General features: G+C 42.6%; 2 protein-coding genes across 2 annotated transcripts; both read right to left on the reverse strand.

The window, feature by feature from the left end:
* neil1 (nei-like DNA glycosylase 1) lies at positions 1 to 6,721 on the reverse strand. The gene is made up of 10 exons (XM_015343618.2): positions 6,628 to 6,721; positions 4,730 to 5,190; positions 3,941 to 4,060; positions 3,116 to 3,227; positions 2,931 to 3,030; positions 2,138 to 2,259; positions 1,735 to 1,762; positions 925 to 989; positions 638 to 803; positions 1 to 213 (listed from the first exon to the last, which is right to left on the reverse strand). Exons 2-10 carry the CDS (start codon positions 5,167 to 5,169, stop codon positions 158 to 160), a joined length of 1,209 nt encoding a protein of 402 aa, XP_015199104.1. The 5' UTR covers positions 5,170 to 5,190; positions 6,628 to 6,721; the 3' UTR covers positions 1 to 157.
* A 1,046-nt stretch (positions 6,722 to 7,767) lies between these two features.
* commd4 (COMM domain containing 4) lies at positions 7,768 to 13,862 on the reverse strand. The gene is made up of 8 exons (XM_015343385.2): positions 13,766 to 13,862; positions 13,458 to 13,529; positions 12,992 to 13,057; positions 12,116 to 12,155; positions 10,572 to 10,691; positions 9,299 to 9,379; positions 8,672 to 8,848; positions 7,768 to 8,298 (listed from the first exon to the last, which is right to left on the reverse strand). The coding sequence occupies exons 1-8, from the start codon at positions 13,766 to 13,768 to the stop codon at positions 8,258 to 8,260; spliced, it is 600 nt and encodes a 199-aa protein (XP_015198871.1). The 5' UTR covers positions 13,769 to 13,862; the 3' UTR covers positions 7,768 to 8,257.
* Between the last annotated feature and the right edge of the window lie 3,622 nt (positions 13,863 to 17,484).

Here is a 17,484-nt window from a genome sequence, read left to right on the forward strand (position 1 = left end):
TAAAAATATACTTTTTTTTATTAATGTTTGCTTCAAATTTTATCAATTTTAAAATACCAATTTTATTAAAAATATCCAGAGTTAAAAAAGCTTCCATTATAGTAGCTCTGGCGGTAGCTCACTTGAGTCACTCAGACCTCTTGTCCCTTGGACTGGTTTAGCTGGTTTGTTTAGCACTGGCTCGGGACGACTTTCTGATTCGCTTCTTTGAAACTAGAAATAAATGAAAACTCAAATTAATCAAAATAAAAAAACACAAACAGGTATGCTGTAAAAATGTACATCTACTGAACTTAGCACAGGAAGCGTTTCAGATGGAAATAACTTCTAAAACACTGAATTATCTTAAAATCCCTCTCCCCCCAAAACCTCTTAGGGACTGAGGCATAATCAACACAACAGTCGACCGATTCACTGAGGAGCAGAGATATCGCGGGATAAAAAATTAACATCACACGGCTCCTCCCAAAACACCCACACTTCAGGTCCCGAAGGCTGTACGTCCCACTGGAAACACAGAAGCCCGAAAAACAAGAGGTTCTACACAGTCTTTTCCCACAAAGAGCGTTCTGTCGTGCTCCGGCCAGCTTCAAAGGGCAAGGCCCGCTGACACGAACCGTCTGGCTCACTTTCTCACCTGCCTGCCCAGCTGTGGGAGTCTTCCTGCTCTGACTCATCTTCCTCTTCGGCACTGGTGAGGGCGTTCCCCGATCACTCTGGACCTCTTTCCCCTTCCTCCTCTGCTTCCTCTTCGACTCCTTTTCCTCTTTGACCTTCTTGGCTGGCTCCTTCTCTTGGACCACCTGGAAAAGCAGGGGGCATTAGGGCCGAGACCCAGGGGACACTAAACATCATTTACCCATTCCTAATTGACAGGACGAGAACCAACAAATAAGAAGTGCACCATCTGCCTCTGCAGCTCACCTGTGCATCATTCTCGCCATCTCCTGTTTTCTTAGCTCTCTTCTTGGCTTTGGGAGATTTGGAGGCTAAGGGAAAGAACAGTCAATACAGTTGCTTAGATTTTGTTCTTTTTATAAGTAGCCACCTAGAAAAAATAATTTGTGTACAATATCACTTCAGACTGACTGAAGCTAGATTACCATTAGCTAGTAATAGCTGGAATAGCTTTAGAAACGATAACATGATTAAAAAAATCGCACTCAAGTTGCAAGTTGAGTTCTATAGTAACTAGACTATCAATAAGACTTGGACCTCCATATTGATTTTCATGTGGTATGACTCTTTGTCTCCCAGATAATGTCTTGTTATTGACTGTCTTTTCTGTCCATCTAACAGATTGTCTTCGGCTGTTGATTCTTACTAGGTTAGAAACTTCTGGCCGTGAACAACCCAGACAGAGAGCAACAGTGAGCTGACTTAATGCTACTTCACTATAACATCAGTACAAGGTGTTGTGCTCTCCATATGTAGAATGTAAATTCCTTTCTGTCCCTTCTTGATTTTCATCAGGTTCGACATGACTTCATCACCTATAATCATTCACCTCTCACACTAATGAGGTGATTTAGTGCTTATGCAAGTCTTGAATGACCATTTAATCAAATGATGCCAAAATCAATCAATAACCAAAACCTGTATATTTCTTTCTTGAAATGTGCCGGAATAAACAGAGAGATGCTTCTTTTACTGCTCACTATATAAGATTTGAAACTGATGTTGTCTCCTTCCCACTCCTCTGTGTTGCACAGATCGAATCCAAATGTTTATTACCTTTGGGTGCCATGGGACCAGGATCTCCCTAAAATTAAAATGTGGTAAAACAGCAATTAGAACAGATTGAGTGTTTCTTTTCACAGCACTGTATGTCTAAGCAAAGCCCTACAAAAATACATTCTTGAGCTGCCCACTTCTAAAGCCTGAGAAAAATCATTAAAGGTCATTATTAGTTTTTACAGACTGTTGTCCTCTTTTCATATTTTTTTTAACAAAGGAAATAAAATCCCAGATGTTAGCCTTTTGGTCAAATACAGAGAGCATGATAATGCAATACCACAACTAAGTAATTAGGAAAAAAAAACATTAACATGTTTTGTAAGTACAGACTCTGTGTCTAAGCAATACAAAATACAAAAATTGCATTTGGTTCATTTATCAGCACTCCTGGTCTTCTCACCTGGAACCACATTGTCCTGCCATTGTGATCCCTCAGGGACTTCATTCCTGAGACGTAGTAACACTGGAGCCACGCCTCAAAGTCAGAGTAATCTGCTTTCTCTGGGTCATACCCCTTTCCCCCTGAGACAGGACACAGACAGTGGTCAGTCTCTCAGGGAAACACTGCCATCGCTGGGTGTAATGATCGCAGAAATGCAGAAAGTGTTTATAACCTTAGCTGGTCTACTCATACAGTAAGTGGACTAGGAAATACATTACAGAATAAAGAAATGTCATACAGTTCCACACGGGGCCATGTGCAACCCTGCCTTCCTTTTTGGGTTTCCCACAAACAACTCCAGCTGAGTTGAGCACATCTCTTCATGGGCGGAGCGGTGGCTCTGTGGCTAAGGATCTGCGCCTGTGACCGGAAGGTTGCCGGTTCAAATCCCGCGGCCGGCAGAGGAATCCTACTCCGTTGGGCCCCTGAGCAAGGCCCTTAACCCCAACTGCTCCAGGGGCGCCGTGCAATGGCTGACCCTGCGCTCTGACCCCAAGCTTCTCTGCCTGTCTGTGTGTCTGTGTCTCCCTGGAGAAAAGCTGGGGTATGTGAAAAGTCGCATTCCTAATGCAAGAAATTGTATAGGGCTAATAAAGAAACATTATTATTAACATTACATTATTATGAATGAGCTACTGTCACAAAGTATTATTGAGTCAAACCCCTTCAGTAATGGTCTTGAGGATACTTTTTACATGAAGAACGATGACTAGCTGTCATAACAGAGAAGGGACCACTGCGGCAACTGTACCTATCTGAATGACTTCCAGAGGCACGGTGTGGCACAGGTTGAGGAGGTCTGGGCTCTCCCTTTTCAGCTTCACCTTCTTGCTCAAACTTATCTCTGGGCTCTGGAACACAAGACAGGGAACAGAGGAACTAGAGCAGCAAGGTGCAATGTGGTTTTGATTGAAACGTGAGCTGAAGTGTCCTCACCTGAGGGGATGCACACCCTCCTTTGACAGGCTTCACATCCAGCTCAGCATAGTCCCTCGGCAGCAGTCCCTCCAGGACAGTCCGCGCCTTCACAAAGGGGGGGATCTTTAACCTGGGTGGGCATCAGACACGCAGAATGTTAAATTAAGGACACAGGGGTTGTAGATTTGAGTTCTTACTTCCAAAACTGCAGCTTTTTATTTGAACTAAAAGTTGGTTAGTATTTTGTTTAGGGGTAAGCAGATTCCATTTAGAAATTCTCTCTAACGTTTGACATTAACAGAACAGTAATAAGAGTTAACAGCTTGGTATGGGCTGTGCCCTTGCAAGTAATAAACATCCCCCGCTTCTTTTAGCAGTTCAAAGAGTTCTGGAATGTTAAGAAGATGAAAGGCTTACAGTGAATACTGTCCCATGCTGTTCAGAAATCCAAAACTTCGCTGTTGCAGGTCATCAAGGACCAAAGTCAGGAGTTGTACAAGTCATGTCAATAGTTTCTTGAATACCATTCACTGTGTGCTAAGATTTCATTATGTTTCTCAGATACAGATATTCTGATATTCAGATATTGTTATAAATTCTTGGGAGTTCTCTAGGATTGCTTTTTGGAAATCTCACAGAATAGGAAAAAGGGAAGGGCATTACTTCTTTTGAAAATTTGAACAATACATAAAAAAGCTTCAGAAGTACACTTTTACACTTCTTCTTAAAAACAGAATATTAATTCTTTAAATAGATTTGAAAAACCAGCAAAATGGAAAGCATATTTGAAGAACAGAAGCATTATTTATTGTATGGAAGGCAGGAATTCTGAGTCTGGCTCACCTGTACAGGATTTCTGCTCGCAAGTAGTTCCCAATCCCATTAAAGTATTTCTGGTTCAGTAAGGCTTCACAGATGGGCTTGTCAAACGCACGGTCTGAGAGGTTCGACAACACGTTGTCCCTACAGGGAGAGAAGAGACTTTCATTGTGCTCCTATTCTGGCCTGTTTAGCCCTAAGAGTTGCTTTTGTGGTATCTCATGAAATGAGAAAATGACATTAAACAGCCTGTTGTTTATGCTTCAGACAATGTAAAACATAAACAGATTTTTTAAAAATATATCCTACTTTAAAAATACTACCTAGACAACATTACTGCTTCCCATTCTTTCCCCTCTCTATTACCGTACAGCAGGACCACAACACTCCCACATACAACAGGCACTTTGTGAAGACACCCTCTGAACTGTCATCTTTCCAGCTCTCAGCACCTGAAAATGTTCTCTATGTACAACTGACTATCGTCAATCACAAGCAGAATGCAGTTTCCCGAAACCTAGAATTGAAATGAGGTTTCCTTTGTTTTTCACGTCTTGTCAGTTGAACGTGCATTTTTTTGTTTATTTACAATTCCCCACTTATTTACAATAACCTGATGTACAAACTAACACCTCCAGCAAAAAAATAAAACTCATTAAGGGTAAACAGAAAATCATTATCGAGCTGATACTGCACAGTAAATACTCTGCCACATTTATTTACTTCGGAAACCCACACAGAAGATCCCCCTATGGCACCAGGCCGCAGCAGGACTTTGTAAGAGGAGAGAGAGGTCTGCAGGCTGCTTCATACCTGAAGCTCTGGTACTCAAACATGACGCAGGGACCCCTCTCCGCCTGCCAGGTCCCATTGGGCTCCCAGCTGCCAAACCTCCTGATATCCACAAAGGACAGCACCTTCCCTGGTTTTTCCTTGGTGTAGAAGCGCAGATGGGCATGCTTGGGCAGCTCGTCCTGCGCCGTGTAACGGAAGAATCCCGACATTCCGAACCGGAAAACAATATCCATGGGCTTGCCGCCCCCCCCCTCGGCGCCCTCGTCCTTGATGGGCGTCAAGGTGAGCCGCACCTCCTTCCCCCGGGAGACGGCCGAGATGCGGTAGGCAGTGCAGGCAAAGGGCACCTCGGGGTTCTTGCTGACCTCCGACTTCTCCACCGCCCCCGAGAACACCACGCCCCCACACACCCGGTTCACGAACTGGCTGGCCATGTGCAGCTCGGGGCCCTCGGGCATCTCGGGGCGCAGGAGGGGCAGCTGGGGGAACACATGCAAAGAACAGCGGAGATGTTTTGGTTCCTAAGAGGCTCATCAGTGCCAGTGTTTTGGCAGAAGCTCAAAGGAGAGAATACTCACTATGTACTCAATTTCAGAAAGGCTTTTAGAAAACAAAAGTGAAGATGCTGTGAACATTACAGAATTTGGTCCATTTTCTAACCGCTGTATCCAATATACGATCGCGGGGGAGCCAGAGCCTATCCCAGCAAGCAACAGCCACAAGGCAGGATACACCATGGACAGGACACCAGTCCAGAGCACACAGACACACACACTCACACCTGGGCCAATTTTCCAGAAGCCACTTAGCCTAGCAGTAGGTCTTTAGACTGTGGGGCAAACCAGAGCAAACACAGGGAGAACATACAAACTCCACACAGACAGCACCCCAGGAATTGAACCCAGGGCTGTGAGACAGCAATGCAGACCACTGCACCACGTGGTCTGTTTACAGTTTGCTCTCATTTACCTTTTGACAGACCCCTTTCATTAAAGAGTGCTGCTGTTCAAAATACACGCTTGTTGAAATATTGTATCTTCCTAGTCTACAGTGGATGCTCAGTCTTATCATGGCAACCAGCGTGTTTTCTGGGAGGGGTACATCTTAAATCATGTGCAACTTCTACACTGACAGCCTACTAGTTCTGCACTGATTGTGCTCCATCCGATAAAACAAGCACTTTAGTTTGCTTCCCTCTAAACTAACGATTATTTTGAATACAACGACAAGGAATAAAAACTCTGCCTTCCACAGAGGAGGATGCGAACACCAACTTTACATTCTTTCTTACTCGGTGCACGCACTTGTGGTCTTCGCTTATAAATCAAACCACAGCCGCTAATGTGTGAAGATGGTACCGCCATTAACTTACAAACTGGAAAACAACCGGTAGAGATTTGCATGCCACGGATGGATAAATTAGCGGGCAATCGGTAAAAACAAAATCAGTCTCCGTTTATTTTTCGCAGATAACGCAACTCTGATATTAAAAAATTAAAAATTTAATTTTAGTAACATGCGAACAATTGAGACTCATTTAAAGTTCGCAAAGTAGTTTAGTTTGGTTATTCCGGCAACGAACGCTATGTTGCACAAGAAGCCAGTCTGACCAAGTGCAAGTTATTGCACTATATAAAAATAAATTGAATTGAGTTATTGCTAGTGAAGAGTTATTTCGTGTCCCTCATGTTGCTGTTTTGATCCATAAAGTTTTAAAAGGTTTCCTCCCGTGCAACAACGTACAGATGTCAACCTCACCTTGTTACAAAACTGTAACACAAAGACGGCATCATCGTTTCTACCAGAACGTATGGATTTAAACACATCCTACTACTTGATTGAATTATGAAATGCACGATAGACATTAGGCACGCAGATACTCTAAATAGTCGGATATTTTTTTCTGTGTAAATTACCTGTAGCAGAAACGAAACGACCCGTGTCCGAGTTACAAACAGAGCTCAGCTTCAGCTCCTATTGGATAACAGGGGGGACGCGAAATTGTTTTGATGGGGGCTGATGGGAAATGTAGTCTAGTGCAAATGATTTCGGGCTTTGGATTCAGTATGATATTGTAGCTCTCCGGGGTTCATGTGGGCGCCCCCACCGTCGGGGACTCAAACCAGGGCCTCCGGGGTCACTCAACAGGGACCCAGCCTCTTGAGCCAAAGGGAAATCTCCCGTCAACTGCGGTCCCTGCTGTTCACAGGGAAGGGCGGTGACGTCAGCTCTCGCAAGCAAGGCAAGGATCTGCGCCTGTGGCTGGAAGGTTGCCGGTTCAAATCCCGCAGCCGGCAGAGGAATCCTACTCCGTTGGGCCCCTGAGCAAGGTCCTTCACCCCAACTGCTCCAGGGGCGCTGTATAAATGGCTGACCCTGTGTTCTGATCCCGGGCTTCTCTCCCTATCTGTGTGTCTCATGGAGAGCAAGCTGGGGTATGCGAAAAGATAATTCCTAATGCAAGAAATTGTAAAGGGTTAATAAAGTGATGTTATAAAAAAAAACTCTCCCCCGCTTAACTCGCCGTCCTCGGTGAAGGGCTATCCCATCCCACATCCCTCGCCGCTGCCGCATCAGGTCGGCCCCCCACCGTCGGGGACTCGAACCCGAGCCTGCAGCGTCACTCAACAGGGACCCAGCCAGCAATGGAGGCCGTTTGCGTTACAATATAATATGGAAGCCCGTTTCCGCCAGGGAGTTAAAAAAACGCGCTGACTTAGTATCTCAGAATTGCGACTTTATTTCTCGCAATTGCGACGTGGAATTAGCCCATATTTCATTGTCTGTCCTTTTGTTATTGTAACAGATTCGCTGCTCCCACCCTAGTTAGTGGGAGCGGCGAGGGCACAAGCCCTAGAACCCGATTTTTTAACCCTAAAACTTTAAACCTGAATTTGTGACCAAAAGATTTGCCTTAATATTTTCATTTACAGTTTTTTTAAATCATAATCACTAAAATTTAAAATAAAAACAATTCAGGTTATGTATCACAAGCTCCATTGTTACAGAAACAATTATTAACTTTTGTCACCAAAGGAATTTACATGGAAACACTGTGCGATGATTTGTCATTTATCTTTTAATTTTGGTCCAACAGAAGGCGGTTTATTTTACACATTTCTCCACAGTAACACAAAAACGTGCTCAATGACAGAGTATCACCTGCAGAAGTAACATTTAAGGATTGCAACGCTACAATTCTTTTGTACACATACATTTTATGGTACTTTTGAACATCTATTAAGACGTACACAAATTAATTCTCTCAGTGTAAAAATTAATCTCATATTGGAAAAGGAACTAAATGACCCAATCACTCCCAATACACATGAATGCACAATTATACAACAGTATTGTTTGTACAGCTGTTGTTATAAGTTCTATAAGTTATGTATTGTTCAGGGTACAAATCACATTGCACAGCCATTCACACAGAATGAGAAAGCACAGAAGGATAATTATGAGAGTGGCTGTTTATGTGTATAATATACACACATGTAAAATCCTAATATGACAAGGGTAAAAAAACAAAATCACAGCTTTTCTTCAGTTTAGGGAATTCATCACTGCCTGTGCTTGCTTGAGCTCTGAAAAAGAGGACAAAGAAGATCATGAATTTTTCAGGAATCAGCTGAAGGAAAACTGATGAGAGTGATCTATAAATTATGACAGCAATTCAAGAAATTGAACACAGGTGAGAACTGTATTTCATTCAATAATATTTTACAATAATAATGAAAATCACTCATTTCTGAGCTTAGACAAATGCATTCCCCAATTAAAGCTAAAAAAATAAAGTATTATATTCCTAACCTCTTAAACAAATCTAGAGGTTTTGCTTAGTAATACACAAGACTTATTTAATACGTACTATTTTCCCTTTTTGAAGATGCCTATAATTGCATTCAGGAACTGGACACATCTCTAGAAGGATGAGAGTGCTCACAGGTATTCACTCACCTGTGAGCAGGACGCGGAATTTTTCTGCAGTGAGTGAGATCATGCTGGTCTCTGTTACTCCTGACTCGGCACCCTGCACCTGGAGTTTGAGCAGTACTGTGGGTTCATTCACCTCCCTCAGCTCGCTGGAGCTCAGAGTGTAGTCCACCCTCCAAGACACTGACTCCAAACGGCTCACTGAAAAACACAGACAGAGTCCGTGCTTCAGCCTCATTATCAGCACAACAGGCAGGCAGACATCTGTGTAATGTGCAAGCAGTTCCCAGGCAGATACAGTACATCTGCTGCTGCAAATGTTTAACCACACACAGAACATCCATCGGAATCCTAACTTTAAATACATTACTTCACCCACTCAACATAATCCCGGAAACCACATCTTTGTTTGAGTGAACTTCAGATTTATTGCAGGTAATGGTACAGATCTTTTTAGAACAAGCTAGAATGCACAATTGCAGAGTTTAACCTTCTTTCAGGTGTCTCCCAGAACACCACTCACTGAAGAAACAGCAACAACTGCGTCCTGTTTGTATGCAGCAGGTCAAGCAAGATCATACAAGCACTAGATGAAACAGTTTTACAAGCCGTGCAATCTATTCCATGGCCACAATTAAATTCACTACTCACATCGCAGACTGCTCTCCCTCAGTTTCACCTGCAGGGCGGAGTGCTTGTCTTCATATGACTTACACAGTCCAGTTGTGTGCTCTAGACAGGGACACAGGGAACTCTGCATTAGGAGCAGTGAGCATATCCATCACAAAGACAGACACCTGGTTCTGAAACTTTACAAAATATTAAAAACATGTTTTCTGTAAATGAGTGGGTGTACTAACCCTCAAGAGTTCACAAGTGAGCAATTTACCATTGCATTTTTACATTTATTTAGCTAAATACTAGAGCGCCCAAAATAATTATTACCTTTTCATGCTTGAAACCGCTGACAATGTTTGCAACAGCAGACATATTCAAAGCTCGACTCTGCAATGTCCTGAATGAATATATTATTAATATTATAAACCTTCATTGCCCCTTAGGGGAGTTGCCTTGCACATCAAGAGCTCATAAACATATAACATACTTTATAAGACGATAATACAATCCAACAATAGTACAATACCATGATACTTAGCAAAACAAAAAAAGATTAAAAAATAGTTAGCTTGTAAAAGGTCTAAAATAAACAACAATCATAATTCCTATAAAAAGTGTCAACATTGTGCTTCTACGTTACAATTCCTTAACTTCCTTATAAAATACAACCTTTGCCGTGCCTTCAGCACATACCTTTCCTTCATATTGATGGTCCATGTCAATTTACAATCGATAATAGTGCCATGGTATTTATTTATTTAAGAACTACTGTTTCAATATCAGATCCATTAAGAGTTACAGATATCACAAGAATAGAACATTTCTTCCTAAAAACAATCATCATTTCATTTGTTTTGTTTGTGTTTAAAAACAGTGAATTATCCTGACTCAAATTATATAAATGATTTATCTCCTGTCTGTAATTTCTTTCAACATCACTCTATACTGTATATAAAATATAAAAAGTACTATAATATTGTTTCCATGATTTTTAAGTGGAATCGATTGCTAGTTTTATCAGGAGTTTGACAAAAGGAACTTAACGATCACTTTTGTCTGTCTTTCATACTGGTAGAGAGTTACTAATGAGGATTAATATATTCACCCTTGTCCGTTTCTCTAATTTAAAAGTACAGTGAGGAACTGTTTTTGCTGGAATGCATAGAAGTACAGATCTGAGTAGAAAGTTGAGAAATAACTCAGAATAAAACACCCACCCACCAGGAAATTAAGTAAAAGCAAAACCACTAACGCCTGCTGCTTGGTTAAGGTGCATTTCAATAGGCTCACAGAGCTCATACTGTACCTTTAGGAAGCCCAAGCTGTTGCAGCTCACTGGAGAGGGACTCACTGTCTACGTTATGCTTAGCAGCACTGGAGAGGATGAAACTCAGAACCGCAACGCTGGCTTTTATATCCCCACTCTCTGAGACAAGGACACAAACAGGCATCATCACGGGGATCAAAAAACAGCTCATTCTTTAACTCCAGGTCGGTCTGCAACTCTTATGAATGGATGTCAGGGCCAACACTGAAACAAGTACCTTTCATGTGCTTACTACTGAAGACGTGAGAAGATGATAAATGTTATACCAACAAATACAAGTGATAATCAAGCCATTATCAATAGGCTCCATATTCTGTTGAGGGTTGTGGTAAGTCAGAGTCTACACTGGAAGCACAGAGCCGGGTTACGAGATTCTGCTCTATCCCTGGTCTAATCCAGGCCCAGAGGAAGATAAGGACAACACCTTATCACCTAACACTTAGCTGGCATGTCTTTGGGAGGTTGGAGGAAAGCTCTGCAATTGGCAAAAACCCATGTGAACACAGCCAAGGTGACTGAGCCCGGAATGAAACTCGGGACCCGGGAGCTGTGAGGCAGCAGCCCTACCTGCTGCGCCGTCATGTTGACCACAGGAGGTTGGTACTGTTACTTGTTCTCTTCCAGTGGTGCACAACTCCAGCCCTGGAGTGCCACAGCATCTCCAGGTTTTCAATCCACATCTGGACTTAATGACATAACGGAGCTAATCGTGATTTCAATTGGCCCTCCTTAACATGTTTCAAAGGTTTTCAGCTTTCATTGAAAGAGCCTCGAAACCCTGCTGGATTCCGGCCTTCAAGGACTGGAGTTGTACACCTAACCTTTAGAGAGAAGGTGGGACACAGGTCCTGAAAGGCAGAAGTTGTGTATGACTGGCTTCAGCCCTACATGAATGAGCTCCTACAAGACCTTGTCAAATGCTGCCACTATTGTGAATTTCAGGTATGCAAGAACAAATAACTGAGAAATGTGTTCACGGAATCTTTCAGTTACGAGGAGTTTATGGGTCACAGATAGTGCTGGCATGTATAACATGTTAATAATGTTTCCAAATATAAACATGAAGAAAATCAAGAATGCAGATTTAAGCAAGACAAGTTGAAAGTAACAAACTTCTGTGGGAGGCACGATCACACAGTTATTAGCCTTGCTACCTCACAGTGATGGGATCCGGGGTTCAGTTCCTGGTTTGCTATCTGTGTGGAGTTGGTATGTTCTCCCTTTGACCACATGGGTTTTCGGTTTCTTTCCACAGTCCAAAAAAACACTGGGAGGTGAAGTCACTTCTGGGGAAAATGGCCCTGGTGTGACTGTGCATATGTGTCTTGTGATGGACTGGTCTCCCATCTAGGGTATACCCCTCCCAGCGCCCGCTGCTCGCTGAGATAGGCTCCAGTTCATCTGCAAGTCTGTATTGGGTAAAGCTACTAGAAAAATGGATGGATAGATCTTTTAACTGCTCTGGCCTCCTGTCTTAAAGACCTATCACTACCCAAACGTACAGTAATCAAAACAGCACTTACCAAACTTGGCATCTGAAGTCAGTTTAGAAACTTTATCATACTGAATAAAAAAAGAACAGAAGACACAAAACAGCCTTTTCATTCTGGAAGTCAGGCAAGTGTTCACGTTAAAAGGTGTTTACTCGCATTAGTATATTAGCCAGATCTTAGTTTGTTTTAATCTTCTAACCATGACTGGACAAAATGAGAATTCAGTGTAGTATTGTATACTGATGTGGCTGTCTTAATCTGGATTTTGTTTGGGGGGGGGTTTGCATTAATTCAAGATTCAAGATTTTTTGTTACACCCACTTGATAGGAATTTGCCTCAGTGTGCTCATAACAGTTAAACAATAAGACAATAAAAACAATAACAACAAAATCATTATACACAACATAACATAAAACCATGAGGTAACAGGAAATAATCTCATACAATATTAAAATAAAATGAAATAACTAGTGCATTAAAGGGGTTTATAGTCCATTTACATTGTAAATAGTCATCATAAGATAATGATAATTGGAATTGGAAAGCTGTTCAGTATCCGGATAGTCTTACAGTAAGTACTATTAAGGAAACTAAAGATTTGGGTCTTAATGGTCCTAGGTCTTTTTCCTGAGGGAAGGGGTATAGAAATTGAATTAGCAAGGTGTGTAGAGTATTTTCAATCCTTTGTGCTGCCTGCTTTCTGAGAAAAGGAATTCATAGGGGCATGAGTAAAAGAAGAGTTCTAAATCTAAACATAAAGACGAATAATTCATCAAATTAAAGTATACACAGGGCATTTCGGTGTGTTAAAAAAACATGATTAAAAAAACACCACAACGCGTATTCGGTTTTACGTGATGTGTTTTGGTGTTCTTCAGAAACTTCCCACAAGGGCTGATACTCACGTCAATGCCTTCCCCGAGCAGGTCCTTCAGTACTTGAACACACAGCAGTTTCATCTTCACGCTAGACTGGAATATACAATATTCCTTGCCTTAGTATACGACACAAACTGGACTTTCAAACCCATTCTGCGCTGGGTTTGAATACTGTAATACTGTATATTACTAGGACAAATTTAGCAAATTTAGTTATAAACGAATACACTATACCGTTAAAGCAACATTAACCTACCAACATTTGAAGATTTGTGTTATTTTATTCTTAATGCATGGTTAAGGGAAATCCGGTTCTTAAACAAATATTTATCTCTTAACTTATTGAGTACGTTTTATAAGACGTGTGTAGATGTTTAATTTAATTTAGCTGTTGGTAACTAATTGCACCACAACATTTCTATACAAACTAAAACACAAGCAAAAATATCACACATACAATCATAAAAACAAAAATCTATTCTTGCCACTTAACTATTTTCGCTAATGTGCTGATTTCTGCCAGCACCCAGTCCGGGCAGTCCAAGTCTCCACAAAATCGGAATCGCTAGGAAAGAGAATCAATATCACATTTCCAATTGTCAGTTACAAAAGTCTTCTTTGTAGAGAAAAGAGAAATAAAAATATTGACAATATTGACACATAAAAATCTATTTTAGGTGATCACATATAATCATATATAGATTAAATGCATCTACTCTTAATATTATGATGATCGCAATTAATTTCTTTCAGATTTCTTAATTTCTTTAAGAAAATCAGTAAAAATAACAGAAAGATTACCATTTTTCTCCCTTGCAAAACTACTATAGTCAGCTGATGCGAGTCGGAAGCAGGACAATAGATGACTTTCACGGAGTTGGACGACCGCTTTAGTCGTTTTTTTCAAAGCTGTTATTATGTGCAGCACATAAAATGAAGTGGTCTGGGAAGAGACCCCACATTTGAACAGTACAAAATAGACATAAGGGAATATCTCCAGATTTTCTAAATGTAAGAATATGAAAGCGATGCGAACTGTATTTTTATGTAACTCATTTAAAAATGCTTAAATGCATAATACAGTATATATGATACCGCAAATGCATACTACGTTGTGTGTATTGTATATATTATTGTTGTTACGATAAAAAAAAAAGTTTTAAAAAGTTTTATTTAACGTTGTACTCGGGTATTTTCTGGACTAGGCGTAATCGCATCCATTTGGTTAAACTCGAACATGACAAGTCCGAATTTTTTATTTTCCTCAGTAATAATTGCTTACGGACGTTATCTTGGCTTGACTGCCTCAGCTCTTGGGTTCTGGGTAGGATTCAAGTTCAAGTTTCAAGTTTCAAGTTTATTGTCATTACACTCATATACATGGTATATGGTATAACGAAATGCTATTTAGGTGAAATGAGCTATACAGGAGGTAGCTGTGTGAATCCGTGGGTTTGTAATAAACTGAAGTGGACAGTCGGGGGTAGCTGATGGAGAAGTTGATGTCTAGAAACGGAAGAGTAGTGGAAGATATGTTAACCGTATATTTGAGGGACGGGTGGAAGTTGGTGAAATGATGCAGAAAGTGCTCAAGCTGGTCGTTGGAGCATGTGGCGGCACCGACGCAGTCATCAATGTATCGCTTGTAGAGGTCAGGGACATTGTAGGAAGCGAAGAAGCGTTGCTATGCTATGTTGGCATAGCTGGGTCCAATTCTGGTGCCCACGGAAACTCCATTAACCTGTTGGTAAAAAAGGTAATTAAATGAGAAGGCATTCAGTGTGAGAACCAATTCTGCAAGGCGTACCAGGGTGTGGGTGGGTGGATCAAGCATTGTGCGTTTGTCCAGCTTGTGCCTGAGGGCTGTAAGGCCATCATTATGGGGAATGACCGTGTAAAGAGATGTGATGTCCATGGTAAAAATGTAGCATTCGGGTGCCATGAAATTGGAAATCATTAAAAACTTGGAGCGCGTGGTTGGTGTCCTTGATGTATGAGGGAAGACCTTCAACCAGCGGTCTCATGAGGCTGTCAAGAAAGGCAGAGATGTAAGTAATCGGACAGTTGTATTCTGATACAATGGGGCGTCCAGGGGTGTCTGGTTTGTGGATTTTGGGGAGGAGGTAAAATTGAGATACCTGCGGATGTTCAATGATGAGCCGGTTCGCCTCCCGGGGGAGCTCCTTACTGCTGATAAGAAGGGAGATGGTGGATACCACTTCCTTTTGGTAGTCAGTGGTAGGGTCCTGCTGTAGAGGGAGGTAGGCAGGTTAGTTGTCTAAAGGCTTCAAAGATACAGTATATAGGTCCTTACGCCACACCACAACAGCTCCTCCTTTGTCCACTGGTTTGATGACGATATCATCCCTGTTGCGGAGAGACTGGAGCACCTGAATTTCTCCTTGGGTGAGGTTGGACCTGTGTTTACTGAGTATAGAGAGTGTCCTGGGAGCTTGAATGGTGCATTGGTGGAAAACGGCCAGAGGGGGGAGTCCAACAGCTCTGTTTAGGATTAATATTGTTAATGACATCAATAACCGGATTGTTGTCAGCTGCCTATGAAGAGGAATCGTCAGCAAAATGTGCTTTGAGACAGATTCTGTGGTAAAAGCAGTTAAGGTCGACTCTGGTCTGGGGAATGTCCAGCTTCCTGGGAACTAGTACAAAACTGAGGCTTTTCCTGAGGAGGGATCGTTCATCCTGTGAAAGCGAAAGGCCAGAAAAAGGTGGCTTATGTATTACATAGCTTATGTACGTTCACAAAAAGGTTTCAATTTGTTTTAAGCCCCCTGACCAGCAATACAGCTTGTGCAGTGAGGCATTGCAACTTGACAAACACGAAAGCTCGTTAGGTGCACTTTTACCCAACGAGGTCCAGGTGGAACAATGCCTGATCAGGTCACCTTTAAAAAGCCCTTAATTCAAACATTAGGTCACTGCAAGAAAAAGGCCACACTTAGTCAGTTTTCTGTGCATTCTATAATGCCTCGAATGTCACCAGAAGCAGCGTTGCCAGACACTATGAAGTAAGCCGCTCCACTGTGTCCAAACTGCAGAGAGGGTTTCAGCAGACCGGCAGGACAGATGACCGTCCAAGATCCACCTGCCCTCGAGTGACCACACCTGAGCTGGACCGACACATCAGGCTGGTCCATCTGAGAGATCGTTTCAGATCTGCCACCCGTACTGCTGCTGAAACTGCCAGCAGACCCAGTGCCCACTTCAGTGACAGGACAGTGAGGCTCCATGCTGCTGGCCATAGAGGAAGGCGACCTGTCAGCTCACACCTCCTAGACGTCACACCCAACTGGCTTGGGCCAGACAGAGGCTGCGATGGACTCGTCAGCAGTGGCATCAGGTCCTCTTCCTGGATAAGTCACTCTTCAGCCTGTTCCACGCAGACGGGAGGGCCAGAGTGTGGAGGAGGAGGTGTTGCATTTGTTTTTTCAGTATATATTAATGTATAGTTTTCTATTTTGTGCTTATCTGTATTTGTGGAAAGAAAATAAAGTTCTTAAAAATAAATTGAAATCGGCCTCTGCACCAACCACAACCCTGTATGAGGTGGTGAGGGGGCAACTGGTTGCTAGAGAAAGGCTGTGGATTCCTAGACTAGTCAGGGAAAGGATGCAGGTAAAAGAACTGGACAATAAGATAAAGGACTTCACCTGGATGGCAGTGCACCAGACGCTGGTGACCAGAGAGGTCCTCTATTGACACTTTCTCACCAGGAGTCCGCATTGCCCCGGGACACGTGTTTGGTCGATGAGATGCAGGAATGTGTGGTCCAGAGCTGTCCCTTCGCCAAAGCAGTGTGGGGGCAGATTGGGCAACACTTTGCAACTCCTGGGAGCAGGAGCGGTGCTCAGTTACCAGTGCATCCTGCTGAGGCTGGCACTGACTGGATTGGGCAAAAAGACACCATACTTGCTTTGGCTTCTTGCATCCCTGATAAAACAAGGATTCTGGAACGCGAGGAATGCTCTCATCCAGCACAAACCAGAGTGGGGAGTGAGGGGGCTGGAGGAGAAGAACCTTGTGAACCTCAGAAGGAGGATGAAGCACAACGTCGCCAAATGGGGCTTCTCAGCAGCAATGGAGTGCTGGAGGGGTCTGTGGGCCCTGTACAGGGACTAAAGAGGAAATCCCTGTTCCTTGGAGCTCCTCCGGAGGATTGGGCGACCGCAGTTTCAGAGCCAGGACAGGAAAAATGCATGGACAGCAGCAAAGTGGTAGGGCTTGGAGGGACTCTCTCATTGTGCAAATCGAGCCCCAACATCCACTTGCTCTGATTGATAAAGGACAATGGTTTGTTAGAGTGTGTACTTATTGTGAGATGTTTCTTGTGAAGTTTATTTTGATAGAAAAAAAAGGATAGTGGAACCAAGCCATTCAAGAGTACTTCCATTCCTAATTTTCTGAGAGACCATCGGAACCTTCACGAAAACCCTAAAAGACCTTACACTGTGCAGACCTCCGCTCAAAACCTCACAGAGGAACAGAGCAACACTCAGCACCAG

Source organism: Lepisosteus oculatus, chromosome 5, assembly GCF_040954835.1.
Source record: "Lepisosteus oculatus isolate fLepOcu1 chromosome 5, fLepOcu1.hap2, whole genome shotgun sequence".
Lineage (NCBI taxonomy): Eukaryota > Metazoa > Chordata > Actinopteri > Semionotiformes > Lepisosteidae > Lepisosteus > Lepisosteus oculatus.